The 26,088-nt window shown below is 41.6% G+C and overlaps 1 protein-coding gene across 1 annotated transcript in view; it reads right to left on the bottom strand.

Moving 5' to 3' along the window:
• The window catches only part of cadm2b (cell adhesion molecule 2b), a 212,882-nt gene that overhangs the window by 45,682 nt on the left and 141,112 nt on the right, over window positions 1-26,088 (bottom strand). The window contains exon 2 of the mRNA XM_080428148.1: window positions 8,857-9,006. Within this exon, the coding sequence (XP_080284274.1) occupies window positions 8,857-9,006 (150 nt within the window). The remainder of the gene's footprint in view (window positions 1-8,856; window positions 9,007-26,088) is intronic.

Below are 26,088 nucleotides of genomic sequence, written 5' to 3'. Positions count from 1 at the left end.
AAGGACCACCTTTGAGTCAGTCCAGTAATATTCTTGTAGGTTTTCAATCTCGAGCTCCTTCTTGACAACTTCAGAAATGCGAACTGAGGTCACAGCTGACGACAATTCAAGCCTTGGGATAGTAGTTAGTTTGGTAGGGGCTACTCTTGCCTTCCCCATTACGAGTGAGCAACTAATTTGTCCTGTTTCACTTATCGCTCTGAGATACGAACATGCACCATAGCCATTGGAACTTGCATCCGCGAAGTTGTGCAGCTCATATCGCAATACCTCTCCAAAGTTTAATGGAAGGTATGGTCTTGGAATCTTCATTGCTGCCAAGCGAGGTAGGTCTTTGAGCCAAGACTCCCACCTTGGCAGAATGTTTTCAGGGAGAACTTCGTCCCAGCTCACTTTGTCTCTGCATAGCGTCTGAAGGATCTGTTTGCCAACTAGTATGAAAGGGGCCACAAACCCTAGTGGGTCATAGACAGAGGCAACGGTTGAGAGAACCCCTCTCCTTGTCAGTGGATTTTCCTTCACTGTGACTCTGAATTGGAATTCATCCACATCGATGCACCACTGTACTCCAAGTGCTCTCTCGATGTGAAGTTCTCCTAAGGCCATGTCTAGATCTTTGGTTTGGGCACATTCTTCGGGTGGTATTGCGCCAATCACTTCCTTGGAATTGGACACAAACTTATGTAGCCGAAGGTTTCCTGTTTTGCACAAGGCTCTTGATTCTTCCACCAGACGTATGCCTTCATCAAACGTCTTTACGCTTGTTAGGCCATCATCTACATAAAAACTTCCTTGAATGAACTTGATGGACTCTTCGCTGAATGTTCCATGACCCTGTGATGCCAGATGTTTGAGGCCAAAGTTGGAGCAGCCAGGGGAAGAAGCTGCCCCAAACAGGTGAACTTGCATTCTGTACACGGAGGGCTTGGCGTTCAGGTCTCCTTTATCCCACCAGAGGAACCTTAAGTAGTCTTGGTATTCCTTTGCAACGTGGAACTGATGGAACATCTTTTCGACATCACACATTATGGCTATTGGGCCTTTCCTAAATCGACATAGTACTCCAACTAATCCATTAGTTAGGTCCGGTCCTGTCAAGAGATGATCATTTAGAGAGGTTTCTTGAAAGCGGGCTGAACAGTCGAAAACCACACGGATTTTCCCGGGTTTGTGGGGGTGATAAACTCCGTGGTGCGGGATGTACCATGCTGGATGGTTATCGAGTTCAGGCTGTGGGACCTTCTCGGCATCTCCTCTTGTTATTATGTCATTCATGAAATGGACGTAATCCTTGCAATACTGCTCGTTCTTCCTCAGTCGTCGCTCTAAGGAGGCGAGCCTATGAACTGCACATTGTTTATTGTTAGGGAGATTAGGCTTATCTGTCTTGAAGGGAAGTGGAAGTTCGTAGTGGCCGTCTTCCTTCTGTCTTATGCTTTCTTTCACCTTAGACAAGAAGAGAAGGTCTTCTTGAGAAACGGGGTTATTATCTGCAGTGTGATCAGTAAAGTCGAATTCCAAAGCCTTGATTATATCTGTTGGATTAATCTCCTTGACTTGCGTTTTACACACGAAGCGTACTTTGCCTTTCAGTTCAACTGATGGCTGTACAGCAGGAATTACTTGTCGCACTATAATTCTGTGACTGATTCCAATTGAGTCACTGTAGTCGCTTACTGGATCCGAGTGGCCAACAATACTCCAGCCGAGATCAGTCCGCTGTGCATACGGATGATTTTCTTCACTGGACAGGACCTCTCTTGGAAGAAGGGCCTGTTGACAGTCATAGCCAATCAGTAAGCCTATTTCACACTCCAACGGTGGTGGAATCTTGTCAGCCAATTGTTCCAGATGAGGCCATTTTAGAGCAGTTTCAGAGGTTGGAATATGCGACCTGTCTGCTGGAATGAACTCTCTTGTGAAAACTGGTGGCAATGAAATTCTCTTCTCTAGGTTATATCCTCTTACTTGAAGATTTGTCAGTTTCTGACAGGGTATAACTGTTGACCTTGTAGACATCGTGGATAGCCGCAATCTGACGTTTTCTTTGTTTGTGTTCAGTTCTTGGGCTACTTCATCAAGGATGAAAGTCGTATCGCTCTGCGTGTCTAAGAGCGCATAGACAAGAACTTCTTGATCTGGCTCCTTTATGGACGAGACCCAGACTGGTATGGTTGATGACGTTTTCGTGTTTGAACCTTCTCGTATGATTCTGTGGGTATGTGCTGTTGCATCTATCTCTTCCGTGTCTGCTCTATCATTCCTGTTGTCTCCCCTTGGAGTCGTTGACCTTTGTTGTGCCTTGAAATTGTCGTCGTGTAGACATGTCGGGTGTTTCCTCTGGCAATTTTCACAGGTGCCCTTATTTTCACACTCCCTTGAGCGATGACCGGTCTCCAAACATCCGAAGCAAAGCTTCTCAGATTGCACAAACTTGACACGATCTTGAACTGTCTTTTCTACAAACTTTCTGCACACAGCAAGGATATGTCCAGATTTTTTGCAGAAGATGCATGATGACAGGTTGCTGCTTGGTGTTGCGTTTGTGGACAGAACCTTTGCTTGAAAGGGCTGGCTTCGTGGAAATTTTGATTTGTCACCTTCGCCACCCTTAAGTGCTTGCATTGAGCATATGGGATCACAAGCAAGGTCTGCTTCTTCTGACAAGAAGTTTACAAACTCTTTGAATGGTGGGTACTCATCCTTTGTTTGTCTGGCTTTCATGGCTCTGCGGTTCCATCTGGATGCCAACCAGTCTGGTAATTTCCGCAGAAGGTTTTGATTCTCATTATAGTGGTTGAGGATTTCCAGCGTCTTAATGTAGGGCATTGCAGCTTGGCAGCCCTTGAGGAAGTCAGCCAATTCTCTTAGCTCCTGGCCATCTTTAACGCTTATTTTTGGCCAAGCATGCAGCTTGTCTGTGAAGGACTTCCCAATCATGAGTAGGTTTCCAAACCGTTCTTCTAACAGCTGCCAGGCTGAGTCGTATGCTTCCTCATTTCCTAGTAGGAAGAAACCTTCAATGGCTTTCTTTGCAGTGCCACCTACGTACTTTCTCAAATAGTACAATTTCTCTTCCTTTGAAATGTTCTTCTTGTCTATTAATGTTCTGAAAGATAATTGCCATTCTTTGTATCTCAAAGGATCTCCAGTGAATACTGTGGGCTCTGGAGCTGGAAGACGATTAGTACTTATAGCTTCTGCTAGCACACTGACGAAATCAAGGGTGTGGGGCAGGGGCGTTGCGCTTGTTGCAGCTTGAGGTAGACTTTGGGGACTTGGGGCTAGACTTGTGACTTGTTGATATTGAGGAATGAATGAGGGGCTGGAGTCGTAGGGAGCTTGTATTATAACTGGTACGGATTGAGGAATGAATGAGGGGCTTGAGAGGTGGGGAGCTTGCATTGTAACTGGTAGGGATTGAGGAATGAATGAGGGGTTTGAGAGGTGGGGAACTTGCATCGTAACTGGTAGGGATTGAGGAATGAATGAGGGGTTTGAGAGGTGGGGAACTTGCATCGTAACTGGTAGGGCTTGAGGAATGAATGAGGGATTAGAGAGGTGTGGAGCTTGCGTCGTAACTGTTAGGGATTGAGGAATGAATGAGGGGTTTGAGAGGTGGGGAACTTGCGTCGTAACTGGTAGGGCTTGAGGAATGAATGAGGGGTTAGAGAGGTGTGGAGCTTGCGTCGTAACTGTTAGGGATTGAGGAATGAATGAGGGGTTAGAGAGGTGGGGAACTTGCGTCGTAACTGGTAGGGCTTGAGGAATGAATGAGGGGGTTGAGGCGTGTATGGCTTGTGCTGTAAATGGCGGAGATTGGGGAATGAATGGAGGGCTTGAAATATTGAGGGTGTGTGTTGGGACTGGAAGAGGTTGGTAAGTGGATGGGAGGTTTGGGGCATTGAGAGTGTTTCCTTCGGTTAGGTCATAGACTCTCACTCGAGCTTGTGCAGCATTCAACTTCTTTATTTCGTCTAAGCGTTCAATCTTTCGTTGCCTTTCTTTTATCACTTGTTCTCTGGCCAGCGTCTCGGCTTCCATTGCTTGTTGTCTGGCTAGCTTCTCGGCTTCTCTGGCCAGTGTCTCAGAATCCATCGCTTGTTGTCTGGCTAGCTTCTCGGCTTCAAATTGCGCCAGTCGATCCTTTTCTTCAGCCTGTAGCCTTAGATGTTCGGCCTCCATTGATTGTTGTCTGGCTAGCTTCTCAGCTTGTAGCCTTAGAAGTTCTCTTGTTTCCCTCTCTTGTTCTTCCAACACTACCAGAACTTCTTGGGATGCAGCGGCTTCAGCTGCAGCCTCATTTCTTTTGACTGTGTTGCTTGAGGCGGTAGAAGTACAACTTGACTTATGAGATGGTGACTTTAGCCAGGAACCTGTTGAGTCTAGGATTGAACCAACGTCAGGCCATGGATCTTCCTCTTCTTCTGACGTATGCCCTTGAAGTTTCTTTGTTGCCTTCTTAACAATGAATTCTGAAAGAGACACACAGGTGTCTACCGTACGCCGTATGTCTGGCTCAGGGGTTTGCAGTCGACGTAATTCTTCATAAATGGACGTTACCTCAGAATGGATGATCTCCATGTTCTGAATCAGTGCCTTTAATTCTTCTTCGGGGGCCTCAACAGCCAATGTTTCCTTGCTTACTTTTACATGATACTTCCACTTTTCGAAAGTCATTCTGTATCTACGTTGTACACCTTTTAGCTTTTCTTCTTCAAGTTCTCTTCCCTTTTCTGTCAGGGTTCGATTTCTTTCACTTCTTCGTAGTGTCTCCACTTGTTCTGATTCAGTGGCTGTAGCCTCAGATAGAGTAGATGCATTGACATTTTCTGTAACCTGGGGTTGCACAGGTGGATTGGCGTTTTCCTGGGCGGTTTCGGTGCTTGGGTCAGACATGTTGAATGAATTTGTATGGCATAGAATGTGTATAAATAATTAGCTTAAATTGTCTTCTTAGTAGTGCGTGTAAACTGTGTATAAATATGACTATGTATCCTGTGTGCACTGTGTAGAGTACTGTATGTGGGAAACTTAGGTAGCCTTTAAGTTTACTTCAATTTTAGAATCAAAATAAGAAATAACCTTGGCAAAATGCAATAATTAACCTTAAGTGCAGATAAAATATGCTTAGAAATACCTTAAATCACTTATTCTAAAAATAAGGAAATATTTTTACAACAGTGGAGTTGTCCTTTAACCTTGGTTACTTTCATGAAACAAAAAACAAACAAAAAACAAAACACATTAGTTCTCCTTTAACCTTCTTATTTTTAGGTGTAAAACCAAATGAGTTGTCTTTTAAACCTTTGTTTTAAATAAACACAAAACGAATTATCCTTTAACTTCTTATCATGAAATACAAAATGACTTATACTTTAACCTTTGTTTGGTAAAACACAAAATTACTTAAATGTATTTTCCTTTCTTTTTTCTTTTTCTTATTCCTTTACTAAACTCTGTTCACTTGCTTATGTGACTTTCTTCTTATTAACCTTATAATGTAGCAACTGAAAATACCAGCACATAGAATTATCCCCAAACGTGTAGGCTGAGCTCAATAAGCAGGGTAAATAGATCTGAGTCCTTGTGTTGCAATGTCCAAGTTTAACCGCTTCTCAGACCACCTTAACTTGAGGATTGTGGTAGAAAACTTCTTGGCTATAGCTTGAAACGTTGCGTTTTAACACAGTCTATCACCGTTGCTTGCTGTGGCTATGCCAACACCTACTTTGTGGGCTTGCTTCTCTTAATGCTGGACGTTCGTTGCGTCGCACCCGCGGTGGTCGCGTCGTCATCCGCGGTGGTCTCGTCGTCTCGCCTACCCGTGCTGTGATGAGCAGTCGAGTTCTCACTGTAGCTCCTCGCACAACATTGATGACACAGGTCGGGTTCTTTATAAACGGGCATTTATTGCTTCGGGCATTCTCCTCATCCCTCAGTCATGCCGTGAGAACTACATGTTCACACACAAAATAATAAACAATAATCAATAACTTGCACAGTAAATAACAACATATAGCCCAAAGCATACATAAATGAAAATACAATGACTGTAGAAATGCGCAACGCGCAGGTTAACCACAACGGTAACATCAAAGTGAGATCAAACATAAAATACCTCGTTGGCCGCTTGTTGTGGAAAAGAGGTTCTTCGTTGTGGAGTTGCTTAATGTCTTTAGAATGTCTTTTGACCGTCTGTCTATCGTTTCAGACGTCTTTAATAACTTTAGCAACATGAAATCACATGAGCTGCAAGTTCACAGAGCTTTAGTCCACAGGTTTGTTTGCACCACCTGTCAGTAATGTCATGCAATCAATGCATCAATCAGTAATGGTCCGGTGTGCTACTGACAGACAGGGAACCTTTGTTCCGCCCCAGAAGTTTTAATCACATCAAGTTTTTACATTTTTAACCTTTCATGAAATCAATTATGACCCAAATATTTATATCATGAAATTAGGAATTAAACTTTATGAACTTAATGACCATTCATTTTCTGTATTTAGCAATTTTAGTATTTTTATAGTTTGCATTTTAATAGCAACACTTACAAAAGCTTTTCATCTCGCTGTTTAAAAAGGAGATGGCAGGGGAAGTATTCCCACACTTAGCACGGGGCAACCTCTACTGAGCGGAGTACATTCATTTTGTCATCTGCATTGCCCAGGATAAGGCTTTCTGTCATGCATTACAAATGGCTGCCCCTGCAGGGCAATGCAGCCTTAGCAGTGCGCTCTCACCAGTTTATCCCCCAACCCCTTCCTACTTTGTACCATCATCAGCATTCCTGATGTTGCACGGTGATAAATGTTTTCGTACTTATCAAGATTTAAGATTTAAGACTTGTATTGTTACAGGTTGTAGGCTATGAGCGCCCAAGAGTAAAATTCATAGGTATTGGCTGTAGCAGCAATAACAATAACAGAGAATGAAATAAGAATAGCAGCAGCAGTAGTAAGTAGAAGGTAAAGAGAAGTATATAGATTAGTCATAGCACACTTTGAGGTGCTTGAAGGTGCTGTGTGCATATGTGTGTGTGTGTGCAGTCTTAACCACTAAAATCCTATATGCATCATTGCCTGGGGTCCCCCAGGGGTCATCCCTTACATGTATGTCTTTATATAGAGATTCAAGGTTTCTGCCTGGCAGTGGCAGCAACAATATGCAAAGTGTAATGGTCATACATTCTCTCTCTCTTAACAGGAGAGACAGAGACATTATTTTGGCTTGAATTTGAAATCTGTACAGCACTGGCTTTTTAACCCATTAAGACCTGAGACCGTTTCTAAAAATGTTTTCTGAATGTTTTCTGAAAAACGTATGTTTCTATATCAGTGGTGCTCAAACTTTTTCATGTCAAGGACACCCACAATTATATGTATTTGGCCGCCGACCCCCATCGCCAAATATTTTGTTCCAGGGACCCCCAGAAGCAACGATTTGAGTAAGAAAAAAAAGAAAAAAAAGAATATCTATTCAAATGTTCATGATTTTTCAAAAATAGCAGATCTACAAGCTCCTAGTGCGGCACAAAGTGACGCTCTATGAGCTTGTATATCTGCTATTTTTGAATATCCAAAGTATAAAATAATGGTTAAAGTGGTTACACAGATGGTTTCCCGGTTTTAATAGATAAGTGTCTATGTTAGATTCATCTGGTATTAATTTCATCTCATAAAACACCTTGGACTTTATTATAAAACCCAGTCACCTGTGAGGAAACGTATTAGTTCAAATTAGTCTGTGAGCCTCATTCTCTCCTTTTATTAAAACAGTTCAACAACTCTATTATCAATAGTTATTCTAAAGAAGGTTCATTTTCTACCACTGAAGCAATGATATTGTATTAGCAGCCACAGAATAAATTAAATGGATAATAACACACACACAAAAACCTGCTGAAAGATGAACACTGCTATCACCTTCAAGAAAAATCCAATTCCAATTTATCAACAGGAGACTTTTGTCACCTTTAATTGGATTTGGCTAGTGAGAACATAATTCTAATTGTCATCGGGTGGCAGTGGCTCAGGAGGTAGAGCGGCCGTTTGGGAACCGGAAGGTTCCATGGCTCCTCCTGGACCAAGTGTCCTTGAGCTGCAAGACACTGAACCCTAACTGCTCCCTGGGTGCTGTTCAAGAGTTGCCTTAGTTAGGATGGGTTAAATGCAGAGGACAAATTCCAGGTATGTGCAAATGTACTTGGTCAATACCCCCAAAATAACTAAAGGGGATATTTATTATTATTAAATAATAAGAAAAAAATATCAATAATAATAATAATAATTTCTGTTTTATTTCATAGGGTTGCAAGTGCAACAATGTTTTGTCCTACAGTATGACAGACAAACTGGTGTACAAATGCAGGGCAGTACAGACGCTAATTAAGCCAAATCACACCACAATCCACAGGCATGACATTATAAACAAAACATTCAGTGTAGCATGAATAGCTCAGCTCAAAAACATTCTATCTTTGTTGACGTGTCACCTCGAGACTAGGGTGTTAATTTGAACTCTGACAGTACAACATGCCTAATGAGTTTGCCTCCTATTCCGCCTTCTGTCCCGTTTTCATTCAAATTATAAACTCACAGTGGAAGGTGGAAGGAAAGTAAGTAAATAAATAAGTAAGTACGTCGGTGAAAGGAACTGTATTTTAGCAGTATGTCAAGATAAAACTGTAATGAGGCAGACCACTGTTATGATATAAGTGTTAATTTAACTATGAGAGAGTACATACAGCATTGAACCAAATGAGCCCATAGAGTTAAAGTAGCATTGAGGACAGTACTGTGTATAGCTTATCCTTTTTTTGTCACTATAGCCATTATCTGCAGAATATTACTCACCTTTCTTATCCCCAAAGAAGAGGGTCTGTTGTGCAGGGTTTGACCACTGGAGGGAAGTGTTATCATTAAAATCCACACGACAGGTCATGTTGGCAGTGCCCCCCTCCACCACCGTCACATTCTGAGTTGTGGGGAACTGACCTTGGCTACCTGCGAGATTATGAGACAGAGTTTAGGTCACAGTACAGTCGTAAAAATAGGCTGTAGCTATTACTGCAGTCTTTTCACTGACTCTACATAACTCTCAAACTGAACACCACATAAAGGATTACCCGCAAGCATCTCCCCAAGACAATGATGACCTGAGTGCATCCCAATAAACTGAGGATTATCTAATATGTGAGCGTGGCCGTGGTCACTGTGTGGGCTAAAGCCTTGAGCAGGGAAACAGTGGCTTTTACACAGAGAACAGTGGGCTTTCCTTGTGCCTTAATGCAGGGCACTAATTGGTAGCATGGCCTAATTAGAGGTCGTCATGTTCTGCCGTAGACTCCAGCTGCAGCTGGGTGGTAAATTGACACATAATCCCAGACACGGTGGGCCTTCGATCCAAGTGGCTGCCCTATACCAGATACAGCTCCACTCGTCACAGTTTGCAGAAGACATTCAAACGAGGCCAAATCACCCAGCCTTGCTGGATTTCCCCTTCTTATTCCACATTTGTACTGCGGCAAAGTACCCTAATTACATTTCAGAAGCATTTCCATTCCCCATGTGTGTTTTATTGAACTCTGCCAGCCTTCTAGAACCAATACTCTCGTTGAGAAGAATCTGAATGAGGGTACAATGCGCAGACAAATACAACAAGGCTGACTAAATTGTTGCCTTAATGATGACAACGGTAAACAACCAGAATGTTAAGAATGCAATTTAGATACACGTCATTTAAACAGATGCTAGGTTCATTGTTTACCTGGTATCCTATGGTTTCAACGTACAGATTGTTATTTCGATCGCATGTTGTTTAGACGGATGCTATAGATGCTTAGGTTTACCAGCCTGGGATCCTAGTTTATTGAGTCTCTCTGCATTCTATGTATGTGATTACCTTGCTTATTGTACGTCGCTCTGGATAAAATGCATAAAATGCCTAGATTGTAATTGAACAACCACGTTGATGTTAGACACTGTAGTGTCTTTGCTTAGGAATGCTTTGTTGCTTTGTCCATGTGTTGATCTGTATGTCTTGTCTACACTATCAGTAGGTTGTGCAGGCCTGCTGGGGTCCACCCGGCCTGGTGTCCTGCTTGTACCTACACCTTGTGTGTCCCACTATGAAGGTGACATTGCCATCGCCTCTTTCAGGTACACTTCACCACAGGGACATTTGAACTGAGGGAGCAGCTGTCTGCTTCATTAGTCCAGCTCACAGGGGGATCAAAGGGGGCTAGCCAAAGGTCTGTAGACCTTGATTCACCTTCACCATCCAGCTTGAGACAATTGTAAGCAGAGGTCAATACTGTATAAACCTGGTTATTCATGACATACAGCAGAAATGTCTAAATGGCAAGTCTTCCAAAACTTAGTTATAAGATAAAACAGATGTAAATGCACTTAGGTACAGTGAGCATATGATGTTGGAAGTTCAAGCCTGATTTACAACTTTTGTTTCTTATGCTATGCCCACCATCTCCATTTTTCCTGCCTTCCTACCTCCCACCGTGTCACATGCTGCTCTGTCTGTGGAGACATAAGGGGCTACTGCTGAAAGGCCCGCAAGCAAGGTACTGAACACTATTTCTCCAAAGGCATTGCACTGCAGGTGAGACTGTGCTCCGATGTTATCTGAAAAGAAGCATATCGATATGGGGCTGCATGTGTATGGATACACGAAAATAAATGAATGGAAACTGGAAACTGAAAAAGATCTTATCGGTCTGCAGATTTTCCTGTGTATCTGTGGTACCAGCTAAGAGAGTACAATGGTTAGTAGTATAAAACAGGGTGTGTGTGTACAACTATTATTGGTTCTGCAGATCTGACTGAAAGGATTTTCAATAAAGGGATAGTCATAGCAACTATCCCAAATATTATGCATTGTACCAACTGAAAGGGAATGTCTCATTTTACTTCAAGACAAGCTATTAGTTTCCCAGGTTACTATAGAGTTGGATGAAACATATCAATTATAATGTATAGTAGATGTAATGTGTGATATAAGACATATGATGAGGGCAGTGTGTCATCTAGCATAATATCAATTAAATTAATGTTTGTCGTTGGAATTCTTCTCAGCAAAGATGTCTGTGAAATACAATAGGAAAGGGAAAATCAATATGTGATGACTCACACAGTCATTTGAATCTACACATAGTAATGAATGAATCTGAATGCTGTCTGCCAAATCATGCCTCCCCTGGGGCCTGTCAGCAAGGCAACAGAGCACGCTGCTTGCACAGTATTTGTAGTGAATGACAAATAAAACCTTGATTCTTCATATTTTTCTTATTATAGAAGCTAATTAAAACTAGAAAGAGCACTCTGCGAAGAGTATATCTCTATATGTATAGTCTGGGTTGTCTACCCAGGACTGTGTCCTGTAAGTCGTGGGTTGCAGCTGTCATGACCCTAGGAAGCTGTGGGGGTAAATACAATGCAACTTTGCACATTCGTGGTGCCCCTTATGGCCAGAAGTGAAAGTACATTTGGACGTACGCTCTATAGAAGTCCCTCATTATATGATTCAAATGTGGGGTCGATCGTATGCTTTCACTCGCTCACTCACTCAAACAATCTAAATCTCAGTGACAAACCACATCTACAAAGCTGAACTTAAACTGTAGTTTCTTAAAACCCTATGTAAACTAGAAAAAGTGCTCCTCGGAGCACAGGTCTCCGCCAGGTCAGGTAGGTTTTTGTGGGCCAACAATGTTCAGAATTTGCCAATCAGGATGGAATATGAAAAATCGGACAGAACCATCTTGATCACTTGACTATAGAGATAATGGGTACCGATTTGCATGATGATTGGACAACATTTGTAGGAGTAATACAACAAAGAAAGGTTTTGAAAAAATCGGCCTCCTGGTGGCGCTATAATAGGGCAATGTTAAAGGGTGGCATTTGTTCTTCAACTTAGTGCGAATGTGCTTGTAAAGTGTCACCTCAATCGGACGCTGCGTTCATGATTTGTGGCATTTTGTTCAAAACGGGCCACTTCTGAAAACTTTAGATGTCATTGTTAGCCAATCAGGATGAAATATGAAAAATCAAACAGTTCCATCTTGATCACATGACTATAGAGATCATGTGTACCGATTTGTGTGAAATTTGGATAAAATGTGAAGGCTTAATATCCAAAAATGTGTTTTACATAAGTCGGCCTCTTGGTGGCGCTATAAAAGGCAAATGTGTAAAATGCAGGGCGGATGTTTTTCCTTGGCCTCTAGGGAGTGTGCGTGCAAAGTTTCACGCAGATCGGTGCAGTTATAGTTAAAAACACAAATCAGCCTTTTATAGCGCCACCATGAGGCTGATGTGAAAAATGTGTTTGTGAAATTTCACGGAAATCACAAGCTGCGTTCATGATTTGAGGCATTTTGTTCAAAACGGACCAATCCTGCACATTTTGGAAGGCAACCTTAGCCAATGAGGATGGAATATGGGAAATCGGACAGATCCGTGTTGATCACATGACTATAGAGATACTGTGTACCGATTTGCATGACGTTTGGATAAAATCTGTAGGAGTAATATAAAAAAATGGGTTTTGCTCAAATCGGCCTCCAGGTGGCGCTATAACAGGCCCATGTGAAAAATTTGAGGCAGAGGTTCTGAATTGGCATCCAGGGAGTGTGTGTGCACAGTTTCGCAGCGACCGGGCCAACGGTGCCGGAGATTAGCTGGTAACACACGGACAGGACACACACACACACGGACACACGGACGGACGGACGGAAGGACGGACGGACAGGGGGTAAAACATACTCTCTCGCCATGCCTTTCGGCCTGGCGGAGACAACAATCAAATGTACAGTTTTTGCTAAAGCTGTACTAGCAGGCCTTTGATGGGCCCATATCTTAAAGATAAGGCTGTGCCACCACTTCTCAGAATGCTTCTAATGACCCTCACAGAGATCTGAGAGTTTGGTGTTTAAGTGCTCAAGCAGAGTGCCCACTCCAGTGAATGCTGAATCTGGCAATATCATCCAGAGCTAGGAGATTATGTACAGTACCACATTCAGGTACGATCAGTCACAATGTCAGCTCCTACGAGATTAGTCATTCTGTTTGCTGAGCCTCACACAGCAGGGATGTACTGCTGCAGCCATACATACATACTGTATTTCTATGCTGCAATGTTAACCACTTAAACCCTCTATTCTTAGTAAGACAGACCTGAGTCACAACTGTACATGGACCTCTTTATTTTCGTCGAAACCAAATCGAAACCAAATCTCAACGTTGCAACACACTTTGAGCTTGTAGGCCGGCTGTTTTTTTTTGCAAATCTTCCCCCTGAATAGAGATGCTGGGGCTCAAGTGGTTGAACGTCACACATAGAACCAATGCAGCCACACTGCTTTTTGAATACAATATTCACCGTCATTATAGACATGATCAACAAGTCATTTAAAAAGGGAATGGAGAATAGACAAACTTTTGATGGGAGCTGTCTTCACTTGTATTGCAGGCTACTTTAAGGTGCAATGTTTCAGCATCATCATGACAAGAATTCTTGAATGCCTGGGTGGGGGTTATATATATTGTGTATGCACTGAAGGATTTTTGTATTTTATATTACAGGAACTCGAGGAAAGGTCATGGGGTCACTAAAATCAGTAGGGTTCACACCCAGTGACTCCAGGAAACAACACTGATGATGTGTCCAAGTTTGTGCATCAGTAGATGTTTTTTGTTAACTGTCAATGTAACACTGTACTGCTATTGAGCAAATCTGTGGGTTCTCTTTGATATACTCAAAATTGTGGCATGCACGAACTAACCTTTGAAGACAGGAATATTACAGATAAGATTAATTAAGGTGTGATATCTAAAGTAATAATGCATTCTCAATTGGGTACTGTACTGGGATATGAGGTGAAAAATGATAAGATAGAGAATTAGTGGAGGAAGAATGAGCTATACCACCCCCCAAAGCCTTTTCTCAGTTTCAGCTGACTGCACCAAATAATGGAGAGCAGTGGCTTGATGAATGGTTAGAGAGCATTCAAGCACACCAGTGCAGAATAAACTTTAAACTGTAGGCAGGAGTAAAACAGAAAACAAATAACAAAAAAAATGCTCAAGAAATTGCGAATGCCTATTCATTACTGAGTCATAGCAATAATACGTTTTCATATTAACCCATTAAGACCTGGAACTGTGTCATTTTTTAATTTGAGCTAAAAAGCTTTATTTTACACTTTGGGCTATTCAAAAATATCAGATCTACAAGCTCATAGCGCGGCACCGAGTGCCGCGCTACGAGCTTGTAGATCTGATATTTTTGAAAAATCGTGAAAATGTGTGCAATTCTTTGAATATATATTTTTTTAAAGGGAACATTTTTAACTAAAATTTTTGCTTCTGGGGGTCCCTGGAACAAAATATTTTGATGGGGGTCCGCGGCCAAATACATATAATTTTGGGGGTCCTTGACATGAAAAAGATTGAGCACCGCTGATATAGAAACATATGTTTTTCAGAAAACTGTTGAGATTTAGGAGACATGTAGAATCGGCTTCAGGTCTCAATGGGTTAAATGACGTTTTATAAACCATGACAGCATAGACCATATCAGAACGTTTGAATGTTTGTAAACTAACAGGTATTTCGGGTAGAATGTTTAGTTTAGTTTAGTTTATTAGTTTATTTTTTTATTTTTTCTTACAAAATATACTGAAATCGTCAAAAACATTTTCCTGGAAAATGAAGATATAGACTGAAGCCTAAGCTTATTACGTCTACCCTTTTGTTATTTAACTTTCAACAAAATAAAATAAACACCTTGTCCCAGTATACAAATACAACAATTCATGTAACTAATTTCCACCTACTGTAGTATGTCTATATCTGCACAGTATAAAATAAAGGGTCCAGAACATTCACTATGTCTAGTTTGTCAACCTGTGGATATTTAGAACAAAATAATATATTGCCAATAGTCAACAAAAACATCATAAGTGTCTTCCAGAAATAAGGTTAATTAATAATATTTCTCCAATGTGACGCTGCCAGCTTTATCTACTGTACCTGGAAATACATTTTTGGTTGTGGTGATGTCATGATGATTCAGTCTATTCTTCAGTGTCTGTCAATGACACAAAGTATTATAATGAATATCAGTGGTGGAAGAAGTACTAAGATTTTTAATTAAGTAAAAGTAGCAATAACACAATATAAAAATAAGTAAAACGCCTGTATTCAAAATTTTACTTAAGTATTGGCATCAAAATATACTTATAGAACCAAAGTAAAAGTACTCAAAATGTTTCAAAATGTGTCAAACCTTTTCAAAAATAGCAGCTCTACAAGCTCACAACGCGTTGCATTGCAACACGTTTTGAGCTTGTAGATTGGCTCATTTTGAATAACCAAATAAGGCTTAAGTGGTTAATGTAGATTTTGTAATAACAATCTAAATCTGCAAAGTAACAAGTAACTATAGCTGTCAAATAATTGCAGTGGAGTAAAAAGTACATATTTGCCTCTGAGATGTAGTGGAGTACACACAAACTGGAAATACTTTAGTAAAGTAAAACTAACTCAACATTGTGCAGTGCAGTACTGTATACGTAGTTACTTTCCACAACTGATAACTATTCATCCAAGCGGACTGAGTGGCCCATGTCTTTCCCTAAGAGGACTGACCGTGGATAGCTACTGGGACGTAAGTCGGGGCTTGATCAACCCCGGCTGGTTCACCTGGGCGAGGGTGTATGTTGTTACGAGACCCGAAACACCCGATGACCCCAGGCTACAACACTATGTACTGTAGCATTATGGGTTGGCGGCGCCCCAGCCTGTGTTTTCCGTGAGGAAGAAGCCCAACAAATCCACGGTGAGGCCTTTAGGAGAGCCATTCAAGCAAGCCGCAAGTGGAGCCTGCAGTACCACCACGGCCCAAGAAACGATCACGCCAGAAGGAAATGTTTGGATCGGGGGGAGTCTGGTGCGTGAGACGAAGGAGGAGCCCGGCCAGGAGGCCACCCACAGAGCCTAGTCCCTCCACGTGCCAGAGCCTCCCCCAGTCCCGGCAGAGTTTGATTGATTGATTGATTGAATACTTTATTTAGAAAGACATAAGGTAAAAGTACATGGAAGTACAATTCACAATACAAGGTCCTCTAAACTGGATCGCTCATAAAAGCACTTGGCTTAGTAGAGTAGTTCCGGAGAAGCGGACTGAGTGGCCCTGTCTTTCCCTAAAAGGACTGACCGTGGGTAGCTACTGCGACGTAAGTCGGGGCTTGATCAACCCCGGCTGGGTCACCTGGGCGAGGGTGTATGTTGTTGCGAGACCCGAAACACCCGATGACCCCAGGCTACAACACTGATGATACGTCCCAGGTGCATCCATGTGATGTTTTCTTTATAGTATCCTACATTCATGATTGGATCACCGATCCATGATCAATACCTGGATCATGTCTATATAGATTTGATATAATTTGGAAATAAAGATATATCATTTATTGACATACTGAATATTCATCACAACATGAAGTACCCATCAATACATTTGACAACAAATAATTGCAGATCATAATGCAGATACGATATATACTGCATTGTGAAATGGACAGCCAAAAAACTATAGTAGCAGAGATCATGTCTAGAGTAGAATCCAGTTTAATAATGCAAAGCTCTCATCTTTGTTTGACTAGACAAAATGGAAATTATAAAGACCTGCTGTAACTGTTTGTTACACCAAAATAATAGATTGCAAATTGGAACATTAATTACAACATTAATGAATCAAAAATCATCCTGTGCCAAAGCTCCAATGCATCACATTTTCTTATAGTTGAAAGTGTCATTGTTAACTTAGGTCTGTGTAAATGCTGAGATGCAGAACGCTGGATAGATATGTGAAACCTCTCATCTCTAACACCCCTTATCAATAATACAACAGCAAATATTGTAACAGCAGCTCTCATTACCACTCACTCGAGAGTCTTTCATAGCACTTCACTTCAAATCTTTCATCACAGCTTTTGAACTCAATATAGAAAGCAGGACCAGCAGTAACCAAGACAGACTTTACTTCCTAAATCAATGTACTGTTGGACAGCCATGAGGTCTTGCACGCAACTGCATGCACAGGGACCTTCAGAGGGGATACAATGCGGTCTTGTATGCGGCTGCATGCTCATGAACCCTCAAAGGGGACACAATGAGGCTACTTCAAAAATAGGACATTGGACATTTGGAAACCAGCTACTGCCTGTCTGGAAAAGGTCCTCAACTATAGACTTCCGTGAGGGCAGAGGATGGAAAAGCACAGCATGCACATGGCATATTTCTGAGGGAATGCTGCAATTTCATGCCGGATATTCAATTCTTGATGGAATTAGAAACCCTTCAAACATGCAAGCCATTGTTGCCAAATTGCCCTTTAAACTGCGTGAATAGTGGAGGTGAAGACCACAAGGGTCTTCTAGAAAAGAATACGCAAAGAGCAACGTTTGATTATTGTTTTACATAATTGATTGTATTTTAATTTATTTCATTTTTATTTCATTTTTTTCATATATTTTTTTCATTTATCTATTTTTATGTTTTTAGATGACATGTGTAACAGATGTAGAATGGTCTGGGATGGTGTGAGATGTGATGTGTATGGTCTGTCGATGTTACTGTTGATTGTTGCGTGAAAACGAGATGATGCATCTCAAGGGGTTTATCCTCCAATCCAATTTTGAAATAAAAAGTTTGTGTACTTTGTGGAATTTGTTGAGAGCAAAACAAATATAGCTCTGTAAACAATATTTGGAGTTAGTGTCAAGGCTATTACACAAAAGCCGTAGTAACAACTTAGATTCAAAGAAGCAGTTTTGCCTCCACCAGAATCCGAAGCAACCCGTAACACTCAACTAAAACCAAGGCTGACAGGCCAAGCATTCCTCCAGGAAAATGTTCTGTCTGCATTTCAACAACCATGCGTGTTTTGTAGTGGAGAACATACAATGGTGCTTTGAAAGAAGTTGAAAAACAAGGCCAATAAGGAGAAAGTTGTATTTATCAAGACAAAAAGACTTTGTGTCTTGGAAAAGGTCATGCATAAGAACTGTGAACTATGACTTGTCAAACATGCCAACAAAACAATGCAGAGCAATGGAGAGAGTAATGCAAGATTTTCAACCTTAGAATTAAGGAATGTTGCCAATCTATGATGTCAGTAATCTATGACATATGGTGTCCAGCAGTTTGCAAGATTAGCCACGAACACAAAGACAGACAGACTCACAGACTCATCATTGAACATAATATCTTCCATTTACAAATATGACACAGTTTTGTGAAGTGAAAAAGAATAAATAATCGTTCACTTTTATCTTACACTTATAATTTATAACGCGCCCGTTATTTTTCCGTTTGCCTCTTCACAGCACTTCAGGAGTGCAATTGTCTCCAAACTTTGCACAAATATAAGTCATGGGTTGGGAAATTTAATAGACCATCTTTCACGCTTCGAAGTGTCGTAATTCTTTTAACATTTGGATTCAAACTGAAATGTTGATTTTACCCAGTAGGGAGCGGCCCTACTGCGAATGTGTGCACCAACGAAACCTATACACTTAATGACCAGTAGGTTGCAGTAATGCAACCCTAAGGATGCAATCTGCCGTTAAAATCCAAAGAAGAAGAGAGATGCGCACCCATAGATATAGAAACCTAGATACCTCATTGGCCTCTGCAGTTCGTTGGAGCGACCTGTTTGGTATGGTGGCCGCCATATTTCCGGGGGGAACGGGCACTGGCCAATCGCAGTGTGTTGACTACTGGCCAACCACAGCGCGTCTTTTCCAGGACTTGTCAGAATCTAGTTGTCCCGCCCCCACCTGCCTCTGATTGGCCTACTGAACGCCCCCTTCTGTGACGCACGCGGAAATTTCCAGCTGCCCCCCAAGGAAGCGGAAGCACGTCCGCCATACAGACGCGCTTCAGAGCCAGAGGAGGCGTCTACCTTTATATGTCTATGTGCGCACCCCTGCACCAAGGGTGCAGCTTCCTGTTCTGAAATTCAGTCTGTATAGGAAGTGAGTTCATATGTTCATATGAATGGCCTGCAGTTTCGCTGTTTTACCCCTGTAGGTGTCAGAAAGAATTTCTCTCAATGCAAGTGGGTGGGTTTTTGACGAACTTTAGACTTTTAGATTTTCTTACCTTAATAAACATTGTCATAAATACTGCTTCCAGTCGCTAGTTTAAAGTCTTCTTTCAATCATCATGATATGCGTTTTGGTAAATTATGGTCCCATTTATTCTAAAATTGACGATTGCTTCCGGTTGCTTTTCTGTAAAGATGGCGGATTTGAAATAGTTGAAAAATAGGCTTCATTTACTGTCTGTAGAGTCTGCGGGTGTGACTTTGTCCATCTCTATTATACAGTCCGTGGAGGTACTGCAGGGGGTCCGCGAAATTGTTTCTAGATTAGATTTAAAAAATATATATAATATTTTTTTTTTAAATAAAATCTTTAAAAAAATGTCCATTTGTCTTTAAATATTTATGTTTAAAATAAATCATGATTCTGTCCATTTTGAATAGCTTCTATACATGATTATTGTGCAATTGACAGATTGTTGATAGTATTGACATTGGTTCTCAGTTAATAAGGTATGTTTATAAATGACATTGGTACGGACACCCTACTCACTGTACCTTGTACATGTATGTTTAAAATAAAAGCATGAATATATTAATCTGTCTATTATTTTAATAGCTTAGTATTGAATGCACAATAACATGGTATGTTTATACATATGAAACACAATTTTATACATAATTATACAATATATGTTGTAGCCCCCCCCACCCTACGAGGTAGGGCATTGTTATTCAACTGGTGGCCCGCAGGCCAAATCCGGTCCCAGCGGAGCTTTCTTGTGGTCCCTGGAACATATTCCATTGGTTGTACAGGATGAACATTTTAAATTTTGGTTGGCATGGAAGCGTCTCATATGAATGAAAGTTTTTTCATTCGTTTTCAGCACCCGGGTAATAAGAGCACAAGCTCATATGATGTGTTTGTCCATCTTCCATCTTCTCCTAATGCATCCATTAGCGTGTATGTGTTAGTTTTGTGTGGACTTTGTTCATCTTCTCCATCTTCATCCACTTCAAAGTCCACATAAAACTAACACATACACGCTAATGGATGCATTAGGAGAATAATTTCTTTGGTGTAAATAACCACCTCCACTCAAAACTCAGAAATAGTTACACATGGATGGTCTGTGATGTGTGATGTGATGATCCTTTATGTTCCTCCTTTTATGTGCTCCTTTTAGTTTTGTGTGGATTTTGTCCAGCTTCCATCTTCTCCATCTTCATCCACTTCAAACACATCATATGAGCTTGTGCTCTTATCACCTGGGTGCTCAAAACTAATGAAAAAACGTTCATTAACACGAGACACTTTTATGCCAGGGACCCGTACACAGAACACACTGACATATCTACTTCCTATTTTCTTAAGTAAGGACTGATACAGAAATGTTCCTATCAAACATCAAAATGCATGAATGCAGTATGAAGCAGGCCCTAATAAGTTACCATAATGGACATAATGTGTCCATTATTGTGTCCTATCGGACCTATAGCACACAACAAACGGTTTTGTTGTCACGGTCTTTGTGGCCCCTGACTTCAAGTCATTTTACAATTGTGGCCCCCTGCCTAATCTAGTTGAATATCCCTGAGGTAGGGGGTCCCTGCTCCATCTCCCCATCAGTTTGGGGGTCCCTGGCCTGAAAACGTTGAAGACCCCTGGTCTATGCCCTGCACACGCACACATGAGTCATGGCCAGAGAAGAATGTTGGTGTTATATAAACAGACATTGGACAACACTTTCAAACACTCTGCTATAATGCATTCACTTTTTGAGACGTGTGCACTACAGAAACACTGCAGTGTGTGTGCGGCTGAGCGCTTGCACACATGCACTGTGCGTGGACACAGCATAACTACAAAGAATGTAAGATGAGCAAAACTTTGTCAACAATAACAACTAGAAACAGTGCATTATTTCAATGTGTGTGTGTGCACACACATTGAAATAAACACACACTGTGCACGGGCACTGCATAACTAATGCCAGCAAAACTCTGTCAACAATAACAAGTTGCCGGCTGCAGGGCTGCACAGTGCTCACCAAAGGTCATGCAGGTAGGCTACTCCTCACAGCTTTTCAATCGACTGGTAATGCTTTATGGGACTGGCTTCATGTGATTAGCAGTAGCACCGCACTCATCCCCATCCCCAGAGTGAACAAACGGACGGCTAGATGTTTCGCATTGAACAGGTTGCATTGTTTTCTTTAAATTTTCCGTAAGCTGCGTATCGCTCTCTCGCGTGGAAGTGTGTCTGTGACCCCTTGCCTAGCAGGTTTCAGCGCGCACACATACACACACACACACACACACACACACACACACACACACACACACACACACACACACACACACACACACACACACACACACACACACACACACACACACACACTGCTAGGTTTGAGCAGAGTGGAGTTGTCCATGGTGCTGAGTAGTGCTGCAGGTGAGCTCTGTCCATGGTTCTGAACCACACGAACTCTGAGCCGTCCATGGACAATATGTAAACTAAAAAATATGCACCTCTTCTATTTGTAGTGGGAATTTGTGTGAACTGTTACTGTTTGTCTTACATGACAGATTTGGACACAATGTAATGTCTCTTCCGCTTAAAAAGCTTTTAATGAAAAATCAGGTCACAAAAAAAGCCTTGATTGGTCAACGGGTGCACCTGTTTCAAATTAAGGTTTTCAATGCGTCTGAAGCGTGGAGTTCAACATTGCTGAACTTTAAGTAGGCATCAACCAATAGGAAAGAAGCACGGTGGTTGACCCTACTTGGCAGGCATTTTGCTTGTAGTTTTCTTTCAGTGAGCCAACCACTCCAACACAACAAGCACACACCTGAAAACCGGGACTGCCCTCAACTCGCAAGACAACACGGAAATTGACACGTCTGATGCCTCGGTATGCGTTGGCTACAATGCTTCTAATGCAGACGTGTGGCCATAGCCTATGATAACCAGGGGCAGATGAGAGACAACCAGAGTGAGTAGTGGGGAGGAGCAGCTCACTTGCATTATACCAACACAGAAACAGTCAGTCCAGAAAAGGACTGAAACAGACGGGTAGAGGCTAGAATGCTTAATCTGAGTGATATTTTCAGCCAACAACTTTAAAGTCCTGTTTTCTGACCCGAGAGACCTATATTAAGTTGATATAGAGTATAATAACATGACATTTAAAGAGTGTCAAGGATTTCACAATTCACAGGGCGGCTGTGGCTCAGGAGGTAGAGCAGGTCGTCCAATGATCCGTGGGTCGGCGGTTCGAATCCCGGCTCCTCCTGTCCACATGTCGAAGTGTCCTTGGGCAAGACACTGAACCCTACATTGCCTCCAATGATTTGGTCGGCGCTAGCTTGCCACCATTGGTGTGTGAATGTGGGAAAAAGTGGGGACGCTGGCGTCGACTGTTTGCCGCTCCACCTCCCAATGTTCCCCCCCCCCTGTATGTATGAATGAATGAACCATTGTAAAGCGCTTTGAGTAAGTTTGAGTACTTAGAAAAGCACCCTAAGAAATGCAATTCATTATGTATTCAAAAAAGTATAGTATTAAATATTGTACATGAAAGAAAGGATTCTCCAGAAACCGCCACGGAAATGGTTAATAAGGGATTTTGCTTGTGGGCTAGCTATGGGTTAAGTAAGGTTGGGGATTTGTACAATGGTATGGTTATGATGACATTTAAGCACAATTTTGAGTGTGAAGTTTTACTGCTGCAGCCCCAAGGTCAAACATTAACTGTACCCACCCTGTCTACTCTGCAGGAAGAAATATTTAATTATTTGCATAGAAAAGGATGCATTTCTTCTTTGTACAACATGTTGGTTTCTAGCTCCACTGAGTCCTCTCTGTGCCGGCTGAATGCCTGGAGGGAGGAAATATAGGAGGAGGTCTTTTTGGAAGAGTGGGGTACCGTGGGTACCGTATGCTATTGACAAGGTGTAGCCAGTGGGAGGTGCCACATGGGACGGGGAGAGCTGGCTCGTTTTAAAACACAGTGGCTTATTATATAAGCCAGTGTAATTCCCCTTGTTTATCGATGTGTATTGCACAATGCAGCTTTTGAACCCCACCAGTATCTTTAACATTTACCCATTTTATGTTTTCCTTTGCCAACTTGTGGTTCTATTCATTTGATTCCAAAGGCACAATAGACCATGTTTTGACAAATAGTTGCATTTTGAGAGCAAAGTAAAAAAAATACATTTGCACAGTATCTGGTTAAACGGGACATGATAAATGATAAATGACACAATGACAAACGCACTTTTGCAACGTGAGAATGGACCTGCTAATCCGCTTGCTATGGCATCACATGATCTCAAACAACAACGCCAGAGTTCTGAGTAGAAACAGAGAGCCAAATGGCCCAGATTGTATCAGTGCCACCCATATAAATCCAGACTTCTTTTTTTTTGTGGTCCCATGCTGCGTTGGTTTTTGTACACAAGGGGCCCTATTTTGGGGAAAAGGGTGAACTGGTGTGAAGCACAGTCAGCGGACATGGTGGATAAGGTGTGGTAACAAATCTTTGGTATTTTTGGGACCAGAGAAGGATGGAGTAAATGCTGCACAGTGGCAAGATGGGCTGGATTTAGTCAACTATTCCACAATCTCTGAATGCTACATAGAGTCTGTAACTAACTATCTAGGCTTCTTAAAAGCCACAAACGTTCATCTGTTCGTCATTTCCGTTCACGAAAACATATTTTAAATTTTCATTAAAATGTCCGTTTCTGCCAAGTAGCAAGCTATGTACTGTAGGGCTATATGCTTTGACTAATTTGAATTGTGACCGCAAAGATGAAGCGGAAGTGTGGGGAGGCGGGGCATCCTCTTTACTCCCTTTGCATTTTCAGCGCTTCTGTTGCACAGACTGTTTAGGCAGAAGCATTTGAAAATTGTGTGAGTCAACAGTCTGGCTCGAGAGACTAGGCTGGATTAGGCTTAATATATTGTCAGTGGGTGTGATGCCGGTGGATTCAATCACCTTTAAGAGCAGTGTGTTGTGCTCAGTGCAACAGTGTAATGGTGGTTTGCACAGTGTCATGGAATTAGAGCCTCGACATGTAATTCCTCCCAAGAGCAAACTGATGTCCTTGAATGGGAGGTGCAGAGTCATCAACAGCTATTCTATGGCACGTCAAACAGGCCGCCAAGATGAGGTGAAAAATTACAGTAGCCCCTAAGGAAATAAAAAATGCAGTTAATAGCTACATCTGCTACTGGTCCTGTGAGAAGTGTTTATCCGTTTAAGAAACGCTTCAATGATGTTTGGTGACAAGCTAAACAGAGCTGGCTATGTGTAACAATCTGTAGTTGACCAATCAGCAGGGGTCATAAATGTGTCCGTACACGGACAAACTTTTCCGTGGTAAGACTTGTCCATGTCCACGGGCCACGGCAAATCTTTTTTTTTTTTTTTAAATACTAGTCTCATCAAGACAAGATGCCTGCTGTCCATTGTTGTATGGTAATGTATAAAATAGATTTAAAGTTGTTAAACTGATTTTGCTGGGGACCCCCTGGAACCCTCTCAACGACCCCTGGGGGTCCCCAGACCCCACTTTGAGAACCACTGGCCTAAGGTGCCAGTACACCCAGAAACGCCACTGCCGAAAGCCATTCCAAAAAAAGTCTTCCATGCCAATGAATGACCTGATTTTAACTTAGTTTAACAAGAACAGAGCTTAGTTTCCCAAATGCCCATTGATATTAACACTCTAATGAAGACACTGCCAGACAGGTATTCAAACCTTGTTAAACCAGGTACCAAACAGTGGCGGATACAGAACGTGCCTATTGAACTCTGCCTGAAAAAATCTGTCTGAGTCTGAGTTTTTAAAGCTTATATAATGACATTTGTCAATATGACAAAATATGTCAATATGACAAAATATGTCAACATGACAATTCTTGTCACTGTTTCTGATTGTCTTTAGTGCAGGGGTGTCAAACTCATTTTGGGGTCCGGGCCATTTGGTCAAATGGTGACTTGATGTGGGCCGAAACCAGTTGTGGACGCGCATGTGCGCTCACGCGCATTCAGTTATACAGCATTGTTTTTCAGTCTGTTGTCTCAGTCACTGCTACTAACTACAGTATATCACCTTTAAAAACATGTTATTATGAAGAAGAATAGTTACTCTAATTATTGACATTAAAAACAAAATGCAATTTGTAAGGAGCATTCAATCCGGGAACGCATACTGTGTCATTTTAGATTATATATATATATAATATAATTTTGACATAAAAAAGTTAGAGAACCACATATTATAGCAACATAAGTGTTTCAGAAGACTGTTAGGATTTAAAAGACATTTTTAAAGACTTACAAATGTCGCATAATTTCCATTATTTTTCAAAAATAGCAGATCTACAAGCTCATAGTGCTCATATGCCGCACAAATGTATCAAAGAAGCAGCTTTGATACATTTGTAAGTTTTTAATACATATATGATTAATGCTTCTAACTACCTATTACCATTATTACATTTTCAAAAATATCCAAAATGGCAAATTTACATGGTGTAGCCAGCATGAAATTTCATCTAAATCACTTTCTGCTTCCAGACACCTGACATCTCTTTGCTTTAACCAACTTGTCAATGTCAGGGACCTGTTATTTTCATAACACTGCACTACGTTCACGTGTGTGTGTGTGTGTGTGTGTGTGTGTGTGTGTGTGTGTGTGTGTGTGTGTGTGTGTGTGTGTGTGTGTGACAGACAGACAGACAGACAGACAGACAGACAGACAGACAGACAGACAGACAGACAGACAGACAAAATTCACGTCCGTGCTAGGCTGACTCCTGTGTGAGGATCAGAGAGTATAGCCATTACTACTCGACTAGTAGTTGAAAAGACTGTTAACGAGCCAATCAGCCAGAACATTCCACAGCTGGGAAGAGACAATGCCTCTCTACAGCGGGCCATCGA

The sequence above is a fragment of the Gymnoscopelus braueri genome (genome assembly GCF_963280865.1).
Source record: "Gymnoscopelus braueri genome assembly, chromosome: 5".
NCBI lineage: Eukaryota > Metazoa > Chordata > Actinopteri > Myctophiformes > Myctophidae > Gymnoscopelus > Gymnoscopelus braueri.
The sequence above is the reverse complement of the archived record's forward strand: the minus strand, read 5'-3'. Positions and strand labels throughout refer to the sequence as shown.